This window comes from Lepisosteus platostomus, chromosome 1 (genome assembly GCF_059453375.1).
Source record: "Lepisosteus platostomus isolate fLepPlt1 chromosome 1, fLepPlt1.hap1, whole genome shotgun sequence".
NCBI lineage: Eukaryota > Metazoa > Chordata > Actinopteri > Semionotiformes > Lepisosteidae > Lepisosteus > Lepisosteus platostomus.
The window spans coordinates 15,232,078-15,258,938 of NC_142611.1; the positions used below are offsets into that span (position 1 = coordinate 15,232,078).

The 26,861-nt window shown below is 35.6% G+C and overlaps 1 protein-coding gene across 4 annotated transcripts in view; it reads right to left on the reverse strand.

Moving 5' to 3' along the window:
* The window catches only part of kcnip4a (potassium voltage-gated channel interacting protein 4a), a 540,475-nt gene that overhangs the window by 79,442 nt on the left and 434,172 nt on the right, over positions 1-26,861 (reverse strand). The window contains exon 1 of one of the 4 annotated variants that reach the window (XM_088625552.1): positions 1,903-2,489. The exons of the other annotated variants lie outside the window; for them this stretch is intronic. Within the exon in view, the coding sequence (XP_088481678.1) occupies positions 1,903-2,014 (112 nt within the window). The 5' untranslated portion in view covers positions 2,015-2,489. Of the gene's footprint in view, positions 1-1,902; positions 2,490-26,861 lie in introns of those variants that run through there. 4 annotated transcript variants of the gene reach the window in all.

A 26,861-nucleotide genomic window follows, 5' to 3' on the forward strand; every position in this document is an offset into this window, starting at 1 on the left:
TGTAACAGCCTTTAGTGGCAGGATGGCTATAACTGCAAAAAAGTTCAAATATATTGATTGCACAAGCATTAATTTCTATGTATATCATCACTTTTGCAATCATTACAATTGCAAGAATTTATAGATAAATCTGCACACCGAAATGGTGCAGTTGTCACCAATATGCCTGTGAAAGCTCACTCAAGCTCTGTTAGTTTGGTTTAGGATCACTGATGGAAACCAATCTTAAAGTTTTACCACAGTTTTTCTATAGGATTCAATTTAAGACTTTTGACTGGGCTACTCAAGGATATTTGTTTTCCTCTTGTTAAGCCACTCTAGTGTAGCTTTGTCCTTGTGCTTTCTTTAGGTTACTGTCCTGCTGAAAGATTCATTTTTTTACCAGCATTTGTTTTTGTGCAAACAGAAGCATTTTTTCCTCTATGATTTGCCTGTACTTTGCTCAATTCATTTTCCCCCAATCTAGCCAAGTCTTCTAGTCCCTGCTGATGAGAATCAGCCCCATACGATAATGCTGTCACCAAAAGAGATGGTGTTGACTGAGAGTTATCTGTGCTAATTGTAACTATTGCAATTTAGACCAATATGTTATTTTGGCATCATCTGCCCATAACACATTTTGATATGTTTTTGTAGTGCTAAAACAGTTGATGGAATTTGAAACACAAGCCTTGGGTCTTTAGTATTAAAGGCCTATCTAAACTGTTTGTAGGAAACTTTATACTGTAGCTACTGAGATTTTCAATCTTTAATATTAGTCATGATATTTACATCAACAAGTATCTCTGAGCAGCACATTTAAAAAAAAACAATGTAATGGGCATTTTTAAAGTCTCTATGCACTTAATCAAACCACTCCATAATTTCTCCCTGCAACATGCTTATTTGCAGTTACTTACAATGATAATGGATCTTATCAGATTTTCATTTACATCCTAAAATAAAGGCATATACTGTACAGCACTGTCTAAAAGCTGACTCATAATTCCTGTGTTTTAATTGCCTTCTGTTGAGCAAAAAACTCATTAATTTTATTTTCACACTGAGAAAGTCTGCATCATGTTTGCACAGGCATCTCAATACTGCCGTAACCTAGAAAATGAAACATCACATACTTTTTATTATTATTTTTGATAACTTGGAAAAATAGAATTACAAAATGGCAAGTTTTAAGAATGACAAGTTGTGAAACTGTGGCCACTTTTACAATAACAGGAATATTGTATGATCACAGTTTATCCAACAACAAAATGATAAACCATTAGATAAAAAGAGACTCATTTACTGTATGTAACCAGATACCTCTGACACTATTATACCAAAACTTGCTTTCTTTTCACAGATATTATCAAATTATAAGAAAAGTAGTACATATAGGTTTTCTTTATTAACCTTCGTGGACAAAACAAAATAATTTACCCTACTACTATCTGATCAGTACCAAAACCAAATCTGAGAAATGCCTGCTTTTTTAAATCAATTGTCAACTGATTAAATAGAACTGCTAAGAAATACCTCAATAATAATTACACAGATGATCAAATATCTAATATTAGAAATTTAGAGGTGTTTTTTTTAGTTTAGTGTGTAATGAAGTCTGGGCACTTCCACAAACTGACTGTACTTATCACAGTGTCTTCTAACTACTGTACAACATCAAATGGAATAAGTGGGTTCACAAATGAAGTTTTAGTGACTGCTGAATTGGCTTTCTGTTTTAAGACTCATTAACATGAAAGCATGCATTATGCAATTAAAGCCACAATTGGCTCAGAAAGAAACTAAAACATATATGTTACAGTATATACAGAACTGTAAGAAAATTAATAATAAACAAACACATCTGCCGATTCCTATGTAAACTACAGTATCTTTAAACCGCATGCTGAGCATCTGTCTTACCTTCAGAAAAATTAATCAGTCCCAGCAAGTGTAGCAGTTTCAGAGAGGCACAAACAATCACAACAATGCCCACTGTTTGCAGTCCCTCCGACTCCCACTCAACACTCAGCATGCTTTCGGGAGCCACACCATCTAAACTCAGCTCTGGAGTTGCTGCTTTTCTCTACCTGACAACTTCAAGCTAGGATGACGAACCACCACCAAAAAATAACCCCAAAAAATCCTCTTCTTCTCAAATTATGTGTAAGTAAAAGGCTTCTGCGAGTGATCGGTTTCTTATCGCAGTGCTTCAACTGGTTAAAGAGATGGGAAACAGCACGGAGAAAAGGTGTCAGCCAAAGCCTTTGCATATCAAGCTCTCTCTCTGTTCTTCCCTGGAGCTGTGTGTTTATGAGTGCCGGCGTGCTCCTTTGGAATGCTCTGATGACCACTCAGCCACTCGTTGAGACATCCTAAGGAGTAGTTAATGTTACTTTTGTAAGAGAATACCTGTTCCTAAATGGCTCAGGGAGAAAGACTTGGCTGTGCCAGTTTGGAATTCGCTGCCTCAGACACAGAAAAAAAAAAAAGGAGGAGGAAGAACTTGCACTAGGGAGCACTGTTCATCAGGCAGCTCTGTGCATTCAAATGCACTCACTCTCAGTTCTGTTCCCTTACAGCATAGTCCCTCCCATGTAACCTCTAAAACAACTTTTCTTTCTATGTAGCTGGAATAGATGAGTCCCTTTAACGACCGCTCAACGTTCCTTGATTACAGCAGTTTCGAGTTAGTTTTATATTTGCTGCAGAATCACAAACACAAAATGCAGAAATGAATCAGAAAAAAAAAGACTGGAAAAAAATAAACGCTCAAAGCGTTACTGAAACATAAGGCAAACTGCCACCTAAAATAAATTAATCCTGTGCTAAGGGCATATTACGGCAAATGAAAGAATGTTTATCAGTGATTTGCAAGGTAATTAGACCTTTCACAGGCCAATAGAGGTGCTTAAATCAAATTCTCTTAGGCAGGTCTAAACATTCATTTACATAACCTACATCCCCAAAGGATGTTCCTGCATTGATCAGAAAGAAAAAGAAAAAGATCTATTATAATGAGCTCTCTGTAATATACTCTACAGTAGAAATATACACATTAAATGGAAGTGCAGACAGCTGTACATGTACATTTCATTTAATGGAGAGAAAATAAAAAGTGTCATACTGCTTCGATAGAACCGTCAGATGCTTCTAGATGACAACATTTTGCTGCGGTCAACATAATGAAAATCGTGACATAATCCCAGATACCAAGCTAATGGCTCCTCTTTAAGACAGCACTGTTATTAATTCAACTGTTTTCACAGAAGCGACTGCTACGGTATAATAAAAAGAAAATCTGTGTACTACAGTGAAGTAAGGCACATCATAATTGGTAGAAGAAAGAGAATACAAATATTTCTTTCTTCATGTAATTCAGAGTGACTGGACTTGTTGAAAAAGTGTGGGAATGATCAATCCATTAATATAACAACAAAATTGTAGTAGTCACTTTAAATACTCAAATAGAAAAAAATATGTTAATATTTTAAATATAAATATTTTAATTTAAAATATTTTAATTTTCTAGAATATTTGCTTCTTTAGTTTTAAACCATGTTTCAGAAAGGTAGCCAAATTCTTATTTTTTTTCATTAGAAGATTTAGTCACATTTAAAGTCCAACACATAAATATTTGTCTTTGAATATACTCTTTATTTTAACATACAGTTCCAGGTCAGTTAAAGTAATACACAATAGCTCATAATATCTTACTTTAAACCACTTATGAACAATTACTGTATATCTACTGAAGATGTAAATGTCATTTTTTCATCCTAAATGTGTGCAACCAGAGGCTAATGAAGTTCAAACATCTTGAATGCACAAGATTAAAAGATTTAAAATTTAAGTTAAGTTAAAGATTTAAACACTGATATATTTAAACATTGAAACATTAACAACACAACGTTGGTGGTGAATTACCAGCTTATTAATTTTGCAAAATGAAAACCTGAATTTCTCATTTGTAATTGGTAATTTAGAGTGAAGATTATCAAATAAGACTCATACTTCCTAATTTAATTACACTATGTAATTACACGCTGTAGATATAGTCAGGTAAATAAGAAACTTTACAATTGAAAGAAACTATCCAATTATGTATCCACTGAAGTGATGCATCTTGCATATTTATTCAATACATATTGGGAACTTAAATCACTGATAACCAGGTCAATAACAAAGATGTATGGAAAGCATGAATTCCAATCAAATAATGTGATGTGATGCAACGAAAGCATGTGACAATGTGCATAGTGCTTGGGCATCAATGTTAAAGCAATATCACAGTGGTTTGCAGGTCCTCCAAAACTGAGATGAAGAACGTAATAAAGTACACAAAGATATTGAATCTTAAACTAAATGTTATAATTGATAGCAAATTTCATTTGACTAGGAACTCTTTTAATAACATTATACTGTATAATATGTTTTGTGTTTATTGCATTGATGGATACAGGTGGATAGTGTCAGGATCGCTTCTCCTCCTCTTAAGGGCGCTCCAGCCCTTCCTTCTGCCCCATTACCTGCACCTGTTTCCTATTTCTGTTCCCCCTTAAAAGCCAGAAGCAGACGTCTTTCGAGGTTCCTCACTGAATTCCGCTTCGTGAGAGCCCGGGGTCCTGCTGCGTCTGGCTCCGTTATGGTTTTAACCTTCTGTTACTGATTCCCCGCCCCGCAAGTCCCGACCTGGTTCATGGTTTTATTCCCTGGATGGATCCCCTGGCCTTGGACTCTACCTTCTGTCTTGGATTACCCGTTTGGATTTTCTCATGGATCGTTCGCCCCGGACTCACTCCCCCTGGACACCTGCACCCCTTGGACACGCCCCCTGTCTCCATACCCTCTCCTGCATGACTTTTTCCTAACGTTTCCTCACTCCCTTCCGGATCATGTCGTCTGCATAGGGCCCGGAAAGAACTGTTTGTGACAGATAGTTCATGTTTATGAAAATCAGGACAGGAGGAAAAGAGTTAATAGACAAGTCAAGGGTAATTCCACACTGAAAAACGGAAGGAAGAAACAATGTTCTTCTGTCGCCTTCTTCGGGTGACACACCTGAAAGTTTTGCTTGATCCTTTTTAGCCAATGCACACTGACACAACTCCTCACCTGACTTTTTAAGAAAGCATGGACAAATTAAAGCACCTGCTTCATAGACTAAAAAAAATAACTGCTGAACAAAAATAAGTAACTAGTTTTTTAAAGTGGAGCTTTTAAAAAGTGACACATATTCTATTATTCTGCCTTTACCTTAACACACTGGAATAAAGACCCTTGAGAAAAAGGCCTTCTACAGAGTAACTGCTGAGGTGAAAAAAATAAAGCAAGTTTGAAACTTGTTGATTCTTTCCAAGCAAATAGCTATTACTATGAAAATTATTATATTGCTCAGTTTTGCAAATAAAAAATATATGAATTATTTTGTGTTAACTATGAGTATGCAATATTAATAGTGCTTATTCAATACATTTGGTAAAGATCCCAAATAAAAATCTAAATGAAGAATCACAAGTCATGAATAAAAGAATATAACAAAATGTTCTTGGACTGTGTTGTATGCTAAATATATAAAAATTGTATTTCTCTGTATTGCTAGACAAGAGAAACCAAGAGAACCTCCATTTTTTCAAACAAACAAACCAACAAAGAAAGAATGCTGTTTTCGGAATTATTTTCAACAACTGAATGGTCGATAAATAACAAAAACTCTCAAACCAGGAATTACAGAAGTTTAAGAAATAGAACAGTTGTTTTAATAATGTTACTGCAATTAAAAACAAATGGAAGTTATTGTAATATTACTTTATATATTTTAAATTGTAAATATGTATATATTGGCACACAGGAAGGGAAATAATTTAAAGAATATACTTAAAATTTGGGCGTCACAGTGGCGCAGTGGTTAGCAATGATGTCCTGCAGTGCTGGGGCCCTGGGTTCAAATCCAGAACTGGAACTCTATATGTGTGGAGTTTGTGTTTTCCCTGTGTTCACATAGATTTCCTACAGATGCACCGGTTTCCTACCATAGTCCAAAGACTCAGTCTACAGCCGTATCACCCTGCAGCTCACAACTGGCAAACCATTGAAACTACGCAGATGTGAGCCTGGTAAGTAACTGGATGGGAGCCCTACTAAGCTCTACTAAAAACTAAGGTTGCTGCTGGAAGAGGTGTTAGTGGGACCAGTAGGGGGAGCTCACCCTACAGTCTCTGTGGGTTCTAATGCCCCAGTATTGTGACGGGGACACTATATGCTAAAAAGGTACTGTCCTTCGGATGAGACGTACACACTGAGGTCCTGACTCTCTGTGGTCATTAAAAATCCCAGGGCATTTCTAAAAAAATTCCCATTGTTTTTTTTTACCAATCATGGCCTACTAATAATCTATTGTATGAATTGGCTTAATCACTCTGTTCTCCTCCCCACTGATAACTGATTTGCGGTGAGCGTACTGGTGCACTATGGCTGCTGTTGCATCATCTAGGTGGATGGTGGCGGATGGGAGTCCCCATTACCTGTAAAGCACTTTTTAGTGGAGCGTCCAGAAAAGCGCCATAGAAGTGTAAGAAATTATTACTATAATTACTGGTAGGTTAACTGGCTTCTTGGAAAACTGGCCCTTGTGTGAATATGTGCATGTTTGTGTTGTGTGTGCCATGCAATGGACTGGCATCCACTCAGAGTGTATTTTGCCTTGTGCCCATTGCTTGCCGGGATGGGCTCCAGCTCTCCAGCAACCATGAATTGGATAAAGCAGAAAATGGATGGATGGATGGCTCATAATTTTTGATGGTGGTTAACTGCAAGGGACTGCTCATTTAAATACAAGAGCTATAATGACAACCTCAAATCCACAAACATGCTCCATAATTACGGAAAACAAATCCAAGCTGGTATATACAAAGATTCTTCTGCATCACCTTGCAAATATGCAGATTAGTGATTTCTTCTCTATATCAATTTTTCGTTCAGACATAGATTTTACATTTAGAGATCATTGCCTTCATTTTCTATTTTATTGGACTGTACAATTAGATGACTGACAATAAAATTGAGCTGCAATTCAGAATAGTTTTTAGGACTCTAGACAATGGAATGGTGCTCTGTGGTCAAATCCCACATGAGAAATCTCCTGCTGATGTGCCCTCAAACAAGCAAAACATTAGTATAAACTGGAACCAACATTTTTTAACAAAATGTGTTTCCAGTCTCTGTATGCCTCTGTGGATAAAAGCACGAGCCACATTAATAATATAAGCAGATTGCTGATAGGAAAACAATGTGTTTCACAATCTTTTCTGAATATTTGAAAGAAAAAGGTTAATTCTCTCATGTATTCCCACTGAACATGCTTTTGCAATGCATGGGAAAGCGGTATGAAATCCTGTCACAGCCATTAACTACATTAACCAACCAAAACTAGAAAAAAATAAAATGAAAAAAAGAAAATTCACAAATGGTTGTGAGAGAATCCTAAACCAAAGGGGAAAAGAACTCCATTGGGAATGTTTCTTCATTGCTTTTTTCTATGATGCGAGCAAAGCTCATATTTCTCTTCTGTCGGTTTCATCAACACTTAGAAAGCATCAGACAGGCACAGAGAAGTGAATATTCAATTGCTCTACTCACCAAGATTTTCTCCCCATTCTAGATATTGATTTTCAAAAGAGTTGCAGAAAATTGAAATTATTTTATGCTATTATTTTCTGTCAGACAGAAGCTACACTTTGAAAGCCATAGCATGTACTGTATATACGATACTGGAGTTTTTATAAAATCACATTATTATATTAATATTAAAATATAATTATGTATTATATTAGAAGGCTTGACCCATTCCTGGATTTGATTAAATACGATTTTAGTGACTGATGAAACTGTTTAACTGAATGTTTATCCTGTACTATTCCTGTACTGCTACAGTAGCTTGTTGTGATTTATTCTCCCAAAGATACTGTCATACTAAGTCATACTTAACACGTTACTTACTTATTGCAGTGATTCGTATTGATGCAACTTTCTTACTGAAGTTAACCTGCAAGCCCACCCCTGTTTGGCCATATTGCAAATAATAATTGTCCATATTGCAAATATGATTAGATTTATTATTCTGCTCTCTGTGCCACTGAGCAGGTAAAACAGGTTAATATCTTAATTATTTTTGCCATTTATGATGTCCTGTATCTAACTTTGAAGGTAGGAGCAACATCTAAGTACATGAGTCTGTATGGCCTTCTCCTTGAAAGATATAAATTTACAATATAACCTTCATTTTACATTTAAATAGCTTTATTCTTATTTGTGGAAATAACTATTTCCTTTTTGTGCTACATACAGTAGTCAAGTAAGAGAAACTTCTCACTGTATTTTGATGCATTAATTTTGTAGAGGGAGAAAGGTTCTCTCTAATCTAGCATCACTTTAGAAACCAATTTTCTTCTGAGTGGAGTATTTTAATTAATAAAAAACAAATTTACCTGTCAGTTACTAAATTTGTCTTTCAAATGTTGCTGTGTTTGAGAGACTCAGTTGGCCAGGATATGGTCCTGCAAAAGGCTAAGCCTAACTCAAACTCACTGAAAGTTTGTAGATATTTCCAAAATACTAATTTGATGTATCATGTCTAGGATATTAGTTGCACAAATAAAATAATTATGTCACCAAAATTGTTGCCTGTTTATCTGCCTTAAGCCAAACCTTGTTAGAAACAAAGAAGCTTGAACTGTTCTTAATTTGCACTGGTGTTCAGCATCACTCACTGTACTCTCGGACCTCTAAGCATACGGTACCACTCACACCTTCTTGTGCCATGAAATATTTAACATGAGTCTTTACAATTTAAAAACAACAAGGCTGGGTGATTGATCGAATGATTTAGCATTAACTAAAATGGGCACATTAGAGGAGCGAAAGATGGCTGTCAGATGACCGTAAAAAAAAAAAACACACTTTAAAAGAAGGTTTTTCTAACTTTTTGCAAAAGCTTGAAAACACCGCCCTATTTTAAATCATGAATTAGCAACCTTGTTTGTGTAAAAATAGAGTAAGGGCAGTCACATACTGTACAATTTGAATTTCCAAATGCCTATCGCTTAATATGGAGAGAAGAAATCTCACCTGCTGTTAACTACATGGGTCCAGAGAAAATGCAGGCATGACACTGAATAAAGAGTGAATAGCATGCACTGTAACTTCCTTTGCTCCAAACATAAAAAAACAGTAAAGGGTGCTCAAGAAAAAAGGTTTTGGAACATACTAAAACTAAAACACATTTATCCATATCCAGTATTTTGGAGAAAACTGAAAGGAAGGCTATAGTGCAAACCATTATCAATAATTAAATCAAACAAATATACACCTGAGTTTTTCATACAGTTTACAAAGAGGTTAAATGTAAAAAACCCACTTATGGTTTTGAACAAAATAGTAACTGTTAGGAAATAAATGGGATTCATTTGGGCCAAATTTTGCATTCCAAAGCAGCATGCTCAAACATGCTTTTCAACAACACATTTCCTTGGAAATAGGAAGAACACTGCTCAGAAAGATGCGTTTATATCATGCATTTATGCAAATTACAAAAGTATGAAGAGAATTTTATCCTTAAAACAAAAAAAATATTTCAAAACAATTTCTACACATAGCCCTTAATAATAAAGTAAACGTAATCATACTTGCTGAATTCTCAGTCCTGTATCTAGGAAACTTTTTGGTTGATTGTAATGAACCAAAAGACAGATATACAGTATAACTGCAGTTTTTCTAGCTGCTAGTAATAAAACAATTACAAGAAAATGGTGTGTTAAAGAACCAGCAACACCAGAATTTTCTCTCAATATACAGTCTGAAAGGTTTAATATTTAAAACTAATTTTTAATACTGGTTTACCTAGAAAAAAGTTATGTCCCCATTAAGACCAGATTTTACTTTGTGAAGTAAAATAATTTAATAATTTTCATTAGACCTTTATTTCTTTTAAAATCATTTTTCATAATTTACTGTAGATAAATTAGTAATAATCACCTCTATATTTTACCCCCCCCCATCTCTGCTGGCATGATGTAAAAAATGTAACTGTAAACTAAAAAAGATGGAAGAAAAAAGTTAAAACATTCAATGTACTGTATAATTCACATGAAAACTTAGTTCAATACATGAAAGTTTAAAAAAATATGTATTGTATTTCAGTCAATATGGTTAACAGGTGGTTATATACAGTATGTAACATGTATACTGTACTGTATGTAGCTCTGTTCTGTCCCTGCTAAGATTTTGTCGTTCATGGGGTGGGGGCAGGCACAGTGCCACTTCCTTGATAGTTGTGTACTCCCCAAGACTGGGCCTCCTACACTCAAACCTATACTGCATATACAGTAATGTACAGTATTGTCTAGTGAAAGATCTCACTGATTCGCATTTTGAAATCCTACAGATCCGACAACAGGTTATCATAGTAAAAATGTTTCAGACTACAAAAGTAGGCCTTTATTATGGCATTTGAAATTAAAAATGAATTTTTAAGTTACCTTCTTAGCATGTTATCAATAGTGTTGGATTCAAAATTTTGAAAGTTAGTTATATTGATGTTCAGCATTATGCACAGTTAAATGCTCCTGTACCTCTGCTGCCACTTGAATATCCACTCTCTCGCATCTCTTGAATTACCCACATGAATGCAGGCTCACACTCCCAGGCTGCTATGGCAACCAGACGCTTTTCTGTAACATCTACCTTTGTCGTAAAGACACGATAAGGACATTCATCCATACCACCTGCTCCGAATTAATGGGTTAATAACTTACATTGTTAAATATCAGGTATTTTAGTGCTGCCTCAGCCCATATCCTAAAGATGTTGTTTAACTGTTTTACTTATTATAATAATAATAATAATAATAATAATAATAATTGCTTACACTTATATAGCGCTTTTCTGGACACTCCACTCAAAGCGCTTTACAGGTAATGGGGACTCCCCTCCACCACCACCAATGTGCAGCATCCACCTGGATGATGCGACGGCAGCCATAGTGCGCCAGAACGCTCACCACACATCAGCTATCAGTGGGGAGGAGAGCAGAGTAAAGTAGCCAATTCATAGAGGGGGATTATTAGGAGGCCGTGATTGATAAGGGCCAATGGGAAATTTGGCCAGGACGCCGGGGTTACACCCCTACTCTTTTTGAGAAACGCCCTGGGATTTTTAAAGACCACAGAGAGTCAGGACCTCGGTTTTACGTCTCATCTGAAGGACGGCGCCTCTTTACAGTATAGTGTCCCTGTCACTATACTGGGGCGTTAGGACCCACATGGACCACAGGGTGAGCGCCCCCTGCTGGCCCTACTAACACCTCTTCCAGCAGAAACCTTAGTTTTTCCCAGGAGGTCTCCCATCCAGGTACTGACCAGGCTCACACCTGCTTAGCTTCAGTGGGTTGCCAGTTGTGAGTTGCAGGGTTGTGAGTTGAGTTATCACATTATTTATGATTTGTATTGATGCAACTTCCTCACTGAAGAAGACTTGCAAGCCCATCACAGTTTGGTTTAGTGGGGTGTTATTAAAATAAATCTTCTAAGTAGATATCATCTAGCATACTGATTTTGCTTTAAAATCAGCTTGTTATTTTGACTACATCTCCTTGATTTGCCCTTTGTCACAGACCGAGTTCAGACAGTGCAGTACATTCAAGTTCTCTTTTATCAGTCTGTTCGCTGTGCTTAGCAAGTGGATTCACTCTCCTGATCTGCGACTGCTGCATTCTTCTCCACTTTCCACAATCAACTTTCCTGACTATAGGTTCTACTATATATTTTTTAATTTGTTTGGTAGGCAAGCTGGTGTCAGAACCTGATTTCTAACTTTAATTGTAAGGCCTTTTTTCAATGTACCATACCATCTACTTATTATAACTGGTGCAAGCATACCCACTACACAGTAGATCAGATGAAAAACTGAGAAAATTCTTCACCAGCGAAAATAAAGGGGGAACTCCAAGTAGGACAAAAGGCCAAATCGACAAACCCCCAAATGGAGTACCTTTACTCTTTCAACGGACATAAGTATTGTGTACGCCTGGTATGCAAAATGAACCTAAAATATGCAAAAACCTATGGAATATGTCTATTTTTATGTACAGTATGTGCTCAATACATTTGAATACTTCTTTTACGTTTATTTCAATAGCATGAAACTATTAAACAGCTGAAGCCTGTTTATGACCAAAGCAAAAGTAGACAGCAATATTCTAAATATAAAGAGGGAGAGACTAACTTGCAACTAAAACTGAATTACCAGCTGTAAGTACGTCAAGTGAAATGAAATTTCATATCCAAAGTGGTAAAAAGATGGAGGAGAACATTTTCAGAGCAAAAAAAATCTGGACTGTAAGCAGCCTTTCATAAAGATATATAAATATATATTAAATATGCAGATAATTGTGTAAACATAAATCAGTTAATGCTAGAGTGTCAGTAAAGAGGCCCATCTTAATTATTTAATCTTTTATGAATATCACAAGATTAGGCATTCAATAAAGTGCTACATAAAATTTCCTTAATATGATCTTGATAAATCACAGAAAGCAAGGAAGTTACTGTCACCTACATTGAACATTTCCCCTTGTGTCACCATTATGTGCTATCTGAATTTTGGACAGATTTCATTCACTGGAAAAAGTTGCTTTAAATTGTCATGTGTGACTAAATTCTAGAAAATGTTAATTCCAAATAACACTGTAAAATGGGGAAATATAGATAAATACAGTCTAAACCAGATAATGCAAATGACAGAACTATTCAATGTGCAATCTGGAGGAGAAAAATCTTTGGTTCTATTTGATGTTTTTATCCAGTCCTATTCTGGACACAAACACAAGTACTCTGTGATCTGTGGTGCTGAGCAGAGCTGCATCTTTTCACACTGAAAATCAAGACAGGGAAATTCATAGATTGCAGTATGAAAAAAACTTTATGTTGCCTGGGAACTATGCCGTTCTCTACACAGTAGTGGGTGTGTATGGACATTTGTTTTTCCATCAGGGATATGTTGTCAGTGTGTCTGAATAGGAACATGCCTTAATCCTGTCTGTTTGCAACTCTTACAGTGCCTCTGTGAGACAAACTAATCAGAGCCCTATAGAAAGGTCTCTATACACATATGTCAGAGAATTGTAGCTACAGTACCACAATATAACCACTTTCATACTAGACAAGGAATAAATAAGAAAAACGTTAGTATCCTAGAACTGTTCAGTAAGGTGGGGCATACTGAAATGCAATGCAAAATAAAAACATGCTGATGTTGATAAAGGTGAGCTAATTAAAAAAAACTATCAGTATTGCCTACTGTGCTAAATCAAAGCTGTTAAAATAAATCTGCTGACTGAGCAGGCTCTATTGTCTTACCATTTTACATTTAAAAAATCCAATGTTACAATGTTAAAACATACATTTGTATGTCAATAGGCAAATATTGCATCTGCTGAACCCTATCTTTCTTACATTTGGCAAACTGCAACAGCAATTTTACTTTAACTAAGCAATGTCTCCTGCCACAGCTTTTGTCTCCTTGCAGACTGAATAATGTCTCCCTTCACTGCGCATTTGCAAATTGAGGTTAAGGACATGCAGTCTGAAATGCAAATTTACAACTGAGGCTAGACTCAGAGAATGTGACCATACAGTGATTAAGAATGTCATAAACGAGAAATATGCTCAGTTTGAGACCATAGACCCCTTGAAACGGTTTTACATGTTTACATGCACCAGTAAATGAGATGTATTGTAAATTGCATTTTTTTATTGTGAATATCACCCCCGGAAAAGAAAAGATTATATCATTAAAATGGAGTGAAAAAGAACGAAATTTAACCCACACGTCACCTTTATGGAAGACTTAAAATCGGTCAAGAGTGTCGGAAGTTATTTTTATGCATGTACACATAAAAATGTCCTGCAGCATAATATTTTAGCAATGAGTAGACTAAAATTAGTGAATCACCATGATGTTGTGTCTTCATTCCTGACCTTTTGACAGAAAGAACCATCTTTCATCCATGTTCTTTGTAAAACGATGTTTTCCAGAAATGTTCAAAATGTCAAATGGTTTGGGTAAAAAGTGGTCCATTAAAGAAGCCTGATTTCTTATCACCATTGTGCACAGGATGGCAGTGACACACTGGCCCTTAATTTATTCCATTCTTTTGACAGTAAAACTGATCTCAGGTCTAGATTAAATTTTCTGTCTCATCCCTGCCACTAGCTCCAGCACATGTTTTACAAGGGGGGATGTTATCACAGAACTCAGCTAAAATATGCTACATCTCAACATTTCAAAAAGACTGTGTAAAGTGTTGCTTTAAAGCAGGTAAATAATCAGTAGCCACAAGAACCAAATGCCATTTTGAGATTTGAGGAGTTCCCAGTGGTTCCTTAGTGCAAGAGTTGCTCCAAGAAATACTGTAGACTGTCATATCTGCCTTTATCTAAGAATTAGGGTTACTTCACTTCCCTGTGTATCTTTGACAAAGTAACAGTGCACAACCAACTAAAACTACTTTTTCCACGTGTTATGAAAGACAAGCTGCTGCATAAGGAAAGATAAATTAGAAAGAAAAAACAATGTTTTCAATTTTGGGCAATTTAAGCAAAGGTTAAAAGTAAAAAGAGGTAATTCAGCATACAGTACAATGCTCATTTGATTGCTTATATTTTATCTGAGGATCTCATACAGCTGTTTCTTGAAGGATCTGAAACATTATGGCTTGTTCCTTGTTTTCAGACCATTTTTGCCAAAAAGGCCCACCAGTTCTCTTTCCTAAATCCTTATATCTGAGGATCTCATACAGCTGTTTCTTGAAGGATCTGAAATGTTATGGCTCATTCCTTGTTTTCAGACCCTTTGCGTAAAAAAGGCCCACCAGTTCTCTTTCCTCAATCCTTACCTTCTTATTTTTCACTTTTGCCCTCTAGGTTGACTTGGGTCGAATGCCTCTTCTCATCTCTAACCTTATTTATTACCTTGTCAGTATCTTTAAGGTGCCTTAATACTTCACTTATCTCATAACCTTCACCGCTTAAGACTAAAGAGATTCAATTACAGTCCTCTTCACAGAATATGTGAAAGTTCACGAGGGCAGTCATTAACCTTGGCACTCTTTTTCTGAAAATTGTTTTAAAACAACAGTCCTGTACTGATCATAATGGGAAATGCTTCTTTACAGTTACCTCAGCCTATAGTCATGCAATAACTGTGTTTTTGGGTGTCTCATTTCAAACATAAAATATGAGTGATATGTTAATCCTGAGCCCTTCCACATTTCAATATTGAAGACCGTGGAAAGCCCTGAAATAAACTTTAAAGGCTTAAGTGAGTGGTATTTACTTTAGCTGAAAATATGCTTCGAATAATTTATATGCTAAATAAAAAGAACAGGTATGACTGCAGCTCACTTAGTCACTTGGCTTTGAATGGTACAGTAGTTGAATCAGATGCTGTTTTCAATGCTATTCCAGAAACTGTAAAACAAAATAATGCTGATTCAATTAGACTTACCGCACAATAATTTGACCAGTTCTATTCACATAATAAATTGAAGAATTATTATGTGTCTTTTTTATTATGCTACTTAATTATTTTAATTTTGAGGATAAGACTTATAATGAAGACAGTATGATTTCGACTCCATATACTGTATTAGATAGCATGTCATATAGTGTACTTATGTGATTTATATATTGAGAGACATTAAAAATGCAATAGATGAATATTGGAACCGACAGCATTTATTGCATTTTTAATGCCCCTTAGTACATCTTGCTACAATGTATTGATAAGATTTCCACCATTAGATATAACAACTGCAGAAGAGTAAAAATGTTAAGACCATAAATCAAATCAACTTTTCATTTACCTGTCCCTTTATTTAAAAATCATCTCTGAAAAAAACAGCTGCATTTAGAATCTGTGACTTCAGCTACAGAACAGCTTTGAAATACAAAAATGGTTTAAGTTTAAATTTAGGAGGAGGAGAATGACATCTGATCCTATTTGGATTTGTTGAAAAGTGCTTCTAAAAAAATTCTATTACTATTTTATTGTGTTCGGTTTTTGATTAATTAAACAATATAAATCAAAGGTAAAATATAAATGTTTCTTACATTTTTGTCTTTCTTGTCATAAATGAAATACATTTACAGTAACTATTGAAAAAAACTTTGATAATCAACCTGAGCACCCACTAATTTAGTGTCTCTGGACAGAGTTAACAAACCTGGAAAAAAATTAAGAGAATAATTCACAACAGGAGTCTGAACAGAAATGAACAGTAGTTACAGTATATAGACACAGTACATACATTACATAGACAGTGTAATAAATACATGTTGTGAAACAGTAAATGCATTAAACAATGTGGAAACATGATTGAGAACTAGACAAATTACGTTTGCTGGGGGGAAACAAAGTATTCTGTCCATGTACAGTAGGAAGAATATACATCAGTATTACAAGATGTGTGGCCCTGAGGTTGAGGGAACAACTTATGAACTGCATTTAGTTGTTCATGTGGGCTTTTCAAATACAATTTGTTTTCTTCCAGACAATACAGAGGCGCAAAAAAGGCCCATTAAGTGTCAATTGTGAGAAACAGAATTCAAAATCCAGGAAAATTATGTTAAATTTCCACAGCTTTTACTTATAAATTGCTATGTTACAAAAAGGATATTGCTGCACTGCAATCAAAATACAGCATTTTGATCCACTGAGTGGATTATTTGAAAAGTTAGTTTAAAAAAAAACCTTTATGTTCAAACACTTTTTATGGTCTACTGATTTCCATGAAGTAACTTTCATCTCTGAAATAGATGGATTTTATTCACCTTACCAAACAAAATTGCCCTTGGAACTGTGCTAAAACTGAAATGAGCTTCGAGCTCTCAATTATGGTGAATTACTCTTTCAACCTCTGGAGGTAGTAATATGGGATCATAAATACTTAAGAGTCATTCTGAAATAAATTAAAAATATATATATATATGTACAGAAAATAGCTGACGTATACATTTAATAAAACATCTAGACTATACACTGTACATGTCCTGTCGGCATTGTTTTCCTTGTAGAAAAATTAACATTGCCCAAGTTGATGCTTTCTGCTGTTTTTCTTCACCTGATGATATCCAGTACTGACACTACTGTATGTGCAATACTTCATGTTGTGAAATTATACAAAACAAACAAAAAAACCTACAACAGACTACACAGTACTTTTACAAAGTTGACAATTTTGTGCTCAATTCAGAACTTGTATCGTAATTTTGCGATACTGTCAATTAATTGTTTTTACCAAGATTGAATTACTTGAGAAATTGGTACTGCAGGTTCCCTTTAAACCCAAATGAATGTGACACAACAATAAAGTTTATTAGGATAATGTGTTGAAAGTTTATTTTGTGTAAATTGTCTGGCTGAGGAAATGGCAGCCTGGTTATAAGGAAGTGGCTGACATTTTTTATAATAACCTGGTTCCTTGAAGTAAGTATGAGCCAAATATTACAACTGATTTTTATTTTCTTAAAGTTGTCACTAATGTTAACCCTGACCCTGCAACATACTAAATCATATATTAGATACATTTTATGAACTTTTCATAAACCTTTTCATGCTCACAGTACTTTGCAACAGAATTGAGCCTCTTTCTTGTCTGATTGAAATGCATTACAAATATATACACATTTTTATAAAATTAAAATTATTTTCTCACTGAATGCTCAGATTGAACATGTTTATTGGTGAAAGAAGTTCAATCTCAGCAAAAAATGCTAAATGCTGCTTATAAACCAATATCTAAACCGTTTTTAAAGTATTCAACCCTCTAAGTACCGACTACAAATTCACTGTGTATGCATTAATACACTGTGTATGTATATAAATCAACACCTTTGACAGCAGTTATAAGTCTACCTAGCACCAGGATGCTGCAATTTTTAACCATTCTTCTTTGCATATTTTGCCTAGACTGGGTCACTCAAGGACATTCACTTTCTTTTTGTTTAACCTCTCCAGGTTTGGATTACTGTCTGGCTAAAATGTGAGATTTTAGGTTTTTAACAGGTTTTAATTTATTATTTGCCTGTACAGTACATTGCTCTATTTTTAGCTTTGAAAAGCTTCCCAGTCCCTGCTGGCACACTGCACATTTAATCCAATTAAGAACACTAATTATTAAATATGTTTTTAACATCAGTGAACAATTTTATTTCCCACTGATATGGACCATGTTTTAGGGAAGATAATGAGTATGTACAGCAGTAATTTCAAAGAAGTGTAGCATTCCTATAGCATATGATTGGTTATTTGAAGTGGACACCTTCAAATACACACAAATTAGAAGACTCATATCTACCCATTTCTGACAGAACAACACATTATGTATACAGTAGGTGTATTTAAATAATTTATGTACAATGAAACAAATATATGGCATTTTTTTCAGATGAAGTCAACAGGAATCTCTACCCATTATGCAATAACCTGCAATTAAGTGAGGTCATATTTTAAATTATGTATGCTGAATATATTGCAGTTGCTCTAATACAATTGTTGAATACAAAGAATAATGTTTTGTTTTCCTCCCTAATTATTTAACTATGGAGTATGTGTCCTAGTTACATTTTTCTTCTTGGTGGGAAAGTGACTAACATCCTTGAAGGCCACATTTTTCTTTTCTTCATGTGAAATATTCCTTTCTGCTAAAGTGGCACCCTGAATACATAATAGCTTTGCCACTACTATTTATTAATCTTCCCTCTGTAAGACTTTCCCACATTGTGGAAGTGTCATATTTAGAGAAAAACAGGCCATTATCCATGGGTTCGAAAACAAATTAAAAAATCCCCATTTCCCTCAAAATGTATAAAAGGAAAACAAGGGAAATATTAAGTATATCAAATTTTTATTTTCTGTTTTTCTTCTTTAAGGCGGATAATTTATTTCATAGTAGAATCAAATTTCTAATATGTTCATATTCATACCTAATATGTTGGCTTTTATGACACTTTTCTCTGAGAATAAATTATGTAGCCACAGCAACACAAATAAAATAAACAATACTATGTTACAATCCACACAAGAAAACACTAAGATGTCTACATCATTTCTATAAACCAAAAAAGAGCTTACTAGGCATAATGGATATCTTGCTCACAATCCTGCTTTGTGACATATTGTTATATTACTCAAGGGTTTAAGACTTGAAATTTAAGAAAATGTCTTGGATCCTGCATGAAATATTAATCACATACAGCAGATACACCTGTTTTTAATGACTTGTACAGTGTGCCATAATTCATGTTTTGCTTTAAAAATGTATTTTTTTCTAAAACACTTCATAAAAAAATTAAGTAACTTCATTAGGCAACCTTCAGAATGCCACCCGTCAAACAAAGGTTCACACCTGTGATGAAAATGTCAAAGATAATAGGATGAGTGAGGGATTTTTAGATCTATCTGGATCTGAAACTTAATTGGGTGACATATGAAGGGAGGTTTGTTGTGTGATACAAAAAAAAAATCATATAAAAATAACCTCATCATATTTAGAATTGCACAGTCTGTGACAGACTAATAATTAAAATCTGTGAACACTTTTGAGCCTTCATTCTAAATGGAATATGCCTAATAAGAAGGATTTATAATACTTACAATACCTTACAACATTTCTGTATACTTTCTCTGCTACAGTAACTTGTCATACCTCTAGAACTTCAGTTATGAACTCCATTTGGCAAAAATGTTTACATCTAGTAGTGAGAAATAACTTTGTAGCTCTTAATTCATAGCCAAAGTCACTGTGCATAGATGATTACTGTTTTCTGTCATTTACTTAGTTTCAGAATCATGATCTATTAGTTTCATTTTACTTAAAAACTGATTGAAACCTTCTTTCATGTTAACAAGTACTGTATATTCATCAATGCAGTAACCACCATTCTACAGAAAGCAACTTTTGTTTTCCAGATACTAAATCATGGATGCCACACAGCAGATGCTATTACAAGGTAAAGAAGAAATCATTTGGCTTTTTGTGGATTCATGGGCAAAATCTGTTCATGTCAACATATGAAAACAAAATAAAAAGAAAAAAACTAAACAATTCTACAGAGTCTATACATGACACAAGACGAGTTCCTGTTACTGACCTCCCTTTTTCTTCTCAGCATGAGAGGTGGCGGCCCTGAAAATGAAATCCCTGAAATCTTCAACAAAAAAAATCTGATCTGGGCAAGATGGCCGTTTTACTCTAAGCACAGCTAGTGATGGTGGCATCAAGACGGCTGCAATGACTGTGAACTTAAAGGCTCTAATGTTAACTATTTAGGATTTGGTTCTTCAACTGGACTTTGTTTCTGGACGCACACAAAAGATACTGAATGTCCACGCAAAAAGCTGGAAATTCTGGAGCACAAGGCAATCGAGCTTGAAGATCACTCAAAACTAAACAATGTTACAATCATGGGGTAACCAGAGGGTCCTGAATGTATTAATCAGGTTGGTTTATATCTGAAGTTCAACAGCTTGTTTGCTAAGGGAGCACCAGTGTTTTGGCATCTAGTCAGGACAGGATCAATTAAACAGTTTCAAATGGGAGGATATTGGAAGTAGAGGGGCTACAAAATAACGTCTCCTTTCTGCTCACGTGGTGTTCCTTTTGTTTTGGGGGGGAAGGTTCTTGTTCTCGATCCTGTTGATGCATGAGATGAATGAGGGGGGCAGTAATACTGTAAAAAAGAATGATTGAGTACATGCTTGTCCTTTTTCTTTATGGTTTCACTTATCGGCTGCTACAGTATGTCCTCTTCATTTACTTAAGGAATTAATTTCTTCAGTGAATTTGGTTTCTGATACACATGAATAAACATACACAGGGTAAATTGTCCAACCAAATATACAGTAGTAGTTTAGATTATCTGCAACAGAGAAATATACAGCAAATATTACCATGATACAGAAGGTCTCATTTGAGGTAACTACTGTAGTTACTGTTAATTTGTTGATAAGTTAATTTGTTGATTAGTATGAGCCAGCCTCAACGTCTGCAGAAAACAAAACAAATAGGGGCTTTGATTGTTGGACGTTTCTGTTAGAATGTGTTAACTTTCAATATCATTTTGGGCATAGACTTTAATACAGTCATTAGACATAGACTGTAATCAAAAGATCAGAATCACCGGAGGCAAATACCTAGTTGAAATTGTAGGTCTGATCTTGGTATGGCAGATACAGTATAAATTTGTATTTTAACCCTCAGCCAAACAACTAGCTTTTTTCTGCTTTCTTCCTACTCAATATAGTTATCACCTTGTTATTTCTCATTGTAGGAGTTTACAATGTGGTGATATTAATATCCTTTTAGATCACCTCTCCATTTTCTACACTCTAAAGCGATAAATCACTGTATTTCCTTTGCTGTTGTTTTAATACCACGTTATTACAACTCTTCAGATATACTGTAACTAAAAATTAGTTTAAAAGTTGCTAGGTCAACACTTCTTGCATTTTGTGGGTTACAGTCAAAGGCTCTATTAAAATTATTCTCTCATTTGCTTCACTACTACATGAAATTCATTTTAGAAAAAAAACTATTGAATTGGAAACCCAGCTGATCCTTCTAGAGCACGTTCAGCAATTCACCTTTTTTGAATCCTGGAAATCAGCATTCTAATAAAATAATTAAATTCACTGTTTAGACACTGTGTAATTTTCTCATATACAAATCTACATAGAATTATTATTTTAAAGGCGGCCAGTCAGACCCCTTACTAACTTTAAGTTTCACAGCTATTAGTGATCATTGATATTCCTGGGACCCGTCAGATCCCAATCAAATAAACTCCATAATTTCTCTAAATTATACAGTTCAGGGCTGCCCACGTTTAGTTTTGTTGTTTGCCTTGTCTTTAGAACCTGTAGCACAAGGGTGTCAAACATATAGTCCATGGGCACATCAATCCAACTATCCACATTTGTCATACAAGGCATGAACTGAATCGTGACTCGTGTCTGCTGCGGTCAGTGCCATCAGCTAGGCAATTTGCATCTTGCAAAGGAGTAAGTAATAGGTTTATTCCTATTTGCATCGTCCATCTTGTATGAACTTGAATAGCCCGTGCATGTGGCAGACACCCCTGGTGTTATTACTTCATCAATCTCTCAAACACACCTCCCTGTGATTTTCTACGTCTATCCCAACACATCAAACAACTCCTGTGTGATGTTGTCAGAGATGTAGCTTAACAGGAGAGTTACTTTGCTCAAAACTGAAAGGGGATAAGACCTGTATAGGCAGTTCCTCCCAAATTCTGGAGTAACCTCAGTGATTTACAGTAACAACTATTGGTCACACTTAACTTTTACCTAGTGTTTGTTATGATCTCAAAAGGAGATTTTGGAACACGCTAATAAGGGACTTTTAGAAAAGAAAAATAAACAATGTGCAGTTTACGCGAAGTGAAGACATTTATATTTTAGCTTAAAATCGAATGGAAAGCCGAAATACTTTGTACAGACAGCTGTTGCCAACAAACAATAGCAACAGTTGTAGAAGCAGGTTGTTTTTTATATTGCCAATATCTGGCGAGCAGTATTCTGCATTGTAGCTGTTCATATTTTTGTCATGCAACATTCCTTTAACTTTGCCTCTTGCTGATTGTTTCCCAGTTAAAATACGCAAAACCTTGGTAAATACAAAACAAGGTGGGAGCCACTTGTTTACACACATTAATATTTTGATAATTTATTGTACAGTATACAGTATATAGCCTGCTTGAAATGCAATTAATGAAAATAGGTTTTACACTTGTACTACTACATTTCTATTAAGAGTACTCACTTTAGAAACATTTCTTAACAGGTACAGTAGATGCTGACATAAAAAGATTAAAATAAAACATTTATTTCTCCAACTCTTTTCAGGCTTGAGTCTCCATTACAAAAATGAATGTACTTCCTCACCTCAATTTTTTTTAGTAGTCTGATTCCCCTTTCTCTTCCCTTAAGCTGTTGAAACACACTGCATTAAAATTGCATTGTAAAATTTCAAAATTCATGTGGAAAGGAAAGGGACTGTGTATCAAATCCTCCACTCTGCATAGTGAAAGGTCGTCCTGGAAGGTTCGCTTTGTCAAACTTTTAATTTTATTTCAATGTCCTTAATATGGGTGCATTGTCTGTGTGGTTAAACCCCGATGCTCCTGTATCTACAGTACAGTAGGTGCTCACTTGAAGAAATTTTGGTCACCTCATATAGACTTCAACATCTGATTTGTACTGGAGTTTCTGTTTCACATTGTAGATGGTGTTTTGTACCCATAATTATGTAATTATGTAAATTGTATGTTCAGGAGAAAGACTCACACAATTGTAATCAGAGCTTTCAGGCTTATCTTTTCTTTTGTAACTACATCTCCAGGCTGAAACACATGCTAATGGTACAGGAGCATTATTGGGGTACTCCAAAGCATTAACTATTTAGCACCAAGGGAAAACAAATTGCTTTGATTTACTTATACCACTGTAAGTGCAGGCTTCAGTTAACTTGTAGCAGCTGTTACTATCTGAAATAGAGCCTTAAATATTGCAGATGAAACCATTTACTGGGACGGTATTTAGTACAATAGAAAATCTCCCTCCAAAATTCCTAATCTTCAGATGATCTAATTTATTTTCCGTCACAGAGTTGTGTTCTTATGTTCAGCGTGTAACTGACCCTTCTTAAACAGTATCACCATGAAGCGAGTTCCTCAGTGCCCTGTGCTCACTCTGTCTGGGAGGCTACTGTATGTGAGCACTTTCTAACATATTTTTAGGAAGTATCCAGAGGTAAATATATTGCGGAAAAGGATCTCTTTGTTTGGTCATTATTCTAAATAGGGATATTCCCCTTTTATACTTGATACTGTTGCTAGATGATAACACTACCTGGGTATCTTGCAGAGGTACAAACAGTTAATTTCACTGCATTTGTATAATTGCTGGTGCTGCATTAGGATTCTCTGTATTTCCTCCCCTGGCACCACTAAATTCTGACCTGAGTTGGTACAATTTCTTGGTACGTTCTTGATACGCCAGCAGCCATATCACCCTGCAACTCACAACTGGCAACCCACAGAAGCTAAGCAGGGGTGAGCCTGGTCAGTACCTGGATGGGAGACCTCCTGGGAAAAACTAAGGTTGCTGCTGGAAGAGGCGTTAGTGGGGCCAGCAGGGGGCGCTCACCCTGCGGCTCATGTGGGTCCTAATGCCCCAGTGTAGTGACGGGGACACTATACTGTAAACAGGCGCCTTCGGATGAGACGTAAAACCGAGGTCCTGACTCTCTGTGGTCATTAAAAATCCCAGGGTGTTTCTCGAAAAGAGTAGGGGTGTAACCCCGACATCCTGGCCAAATTTCCCCATCGGCTGTTATCAATCATGGCCTCCTAACAATCCCCCTCTGTGAATTGGCTTCATTACTCTGCTCTCCTCCCCACTGATAGCTGATGTGTGGTGAGCGTTCTGGCGCACTATGGCTGCCGTCGCATCATCCAGGTGGAGGGGAGTCCCCATTACCTGTAAAGCGCTTTGAGTGGAGTGTCCAGAAAAAGCGCTATATAAGTGTAAGCAATTATTATTATTATTATTACGTTTGATGTATCGATTCATGAAGCCTGTGAGATGAGAGTGAAGGTATGGTGTATTGCTGCTGACACTGTCAAGTCATTGTTTCATGGGGAATTCCTTGTTGCTGTCTGACCATATTTTAAGGGTCCTTAGATAAAGTAAAAAGGTGAAGGGACGTAAGACTGAGGGAAGAAGGTGAGAAGATTTCATGTGGGGTGAGGGACATTTTATTTTCTTCTCGTATTTTTTCAGGGAAAAAAACTCCAAAGTCACACACCAGTTAAGACTGCATCCTCTCCAACAGGGCACAATTTTGCATTCTTACTCCTCCAATGCACCCATTGCAACTATCCTTTGGCTCGGTTCATGTAGGAGGGGTCCAGTCACCACTTCTTCATGACTACATCCCCATGCCTCAGCCAATCAGCTTTAATTCTGAGGCTCTCTGTGACTAAATCCAGGCAAAACACCAAAACCATCTACTTGTCTCGATCACCTAAAATATTAATGTTTATATTTCTGTCATTATTGTGAATTCAAGCTCACTCTAATTTCAGTTATCTCCCAGATCTACGTATCCTGTATGTGAATAAATTACCAATGGAAAGTTTACAACCAAGTATTTTACAGGGGGTCAAATATTTACCACGTTTCAAGTGAAAATTCAAATTTGCTGCATTTTCATCCTGTAAGGAGGAAGAGAGTAATCCTTAACAAATAGGAGCAGTGATGGAAAGAGTAATATTTTATACTCAATAAGAACATACATTACTCTCGTAGGTTTTCCTTTGACATTCCAGCTAACCTCTGTACCTCTGCATGGAGCCAGATAAGATTAAAAATCAAGGGAATTCACTGTAATGTGCATTTTTGCTTAACCTTCAATGCGGCTGATTATTTCCTTTCAAGGTGATTCAACTTTTGGTCTACTTTCAAGTAGAAACCTCATAAGCAGTAGCAGTACTATAGCTTCAATTCTAAGACTTTCTTCCTCTCTAAAATTATAATATTAATGCGACTATTATGGTGCTGTTGGATCAAACTGTTTTACTATAGTGTAGAAGTTTCCCCTTAATTTAAAGGAAAGTCATAAACATGATACTATATTGTGTTACATGGTTGTTATTTTACCATGCCATCTAACAATGATATAAATTGTGAAAAAGTTTAAATTTTATACTAATAATCTAGGAAATAATTGCATTAACAGATACAATGAAGTGATGAGTCGGTATCTTTACTGGTTTCATTACACTGTTATGAATTAAGTAACATTTAAGACGTAATTAACTTCTGTTTTTCACCTACTGCCACTCATTAGTAAGGTTTGCTTCATGAATTTTGAACACCTTTGTGCAATGCTGCAGAAAACAAAAATAAAATTCCCCCCAAAATAAAAAAGACCTCAAATTCATGAAAACACTTTGAAAAAACAGATCAGATATGTGCATTTTCTATTCAAATGTGCTCTTACAAATTATGAGATTGAATGCAATGCCTGATAATGCTGGCACTTTACAAAATGTGTCCTACCTACAGGTGCATTTACATTTATCTGTACAACAGACACTAATGATGTAGATGAAAAGCCCATGTGAATCCTTTAGAACTGAGATAATGTAACCTGAGCCAACAGCCCTTTGTTCAGATAATTTATATCTTTCCTATGGCCTCTGTTGAGCCTTGTGTGCCCAAACTATCTAGATCAGGTTTAGAATAGGTGATGACAAAGTAGGACAGAATGAGAAATGAGAACAATAGCAGCAATTCGTCTTTTAAAAAAAACAAATAAAATACTTATAAAATGCAAATTAAATGACAACTGATCACACAAAGCACAGATAAAGGTGGAAAATTGTACATTTGTCAAAAAAAAATCTGGATTCACTGAACTTAACAAGTGCTTCAGAACAAAGTAAACTTAGGACAATAAACTGCTAAACCTATAAGACAAAAGCAGATGCCATTTTTCAGTCTTTTGGCAAAGGTCTTGCTTCTCTTACATTCCCCTTAGGCATGGCACTGGATGATGAGAGTATGCAATTTCTGTTCACGTACTGTACGAGAGAAGACAAGTTGTTATCAAGGACACTATTAAAAACTCATATTGCGCTTGAATATTTTCTGGATCTATGAGCTCTCATTTATTTCATATGTTAGCTAAACAAAATGCCAATCAATTAAATCGATTCTATGCGCTGTAAAGATTGACAAAG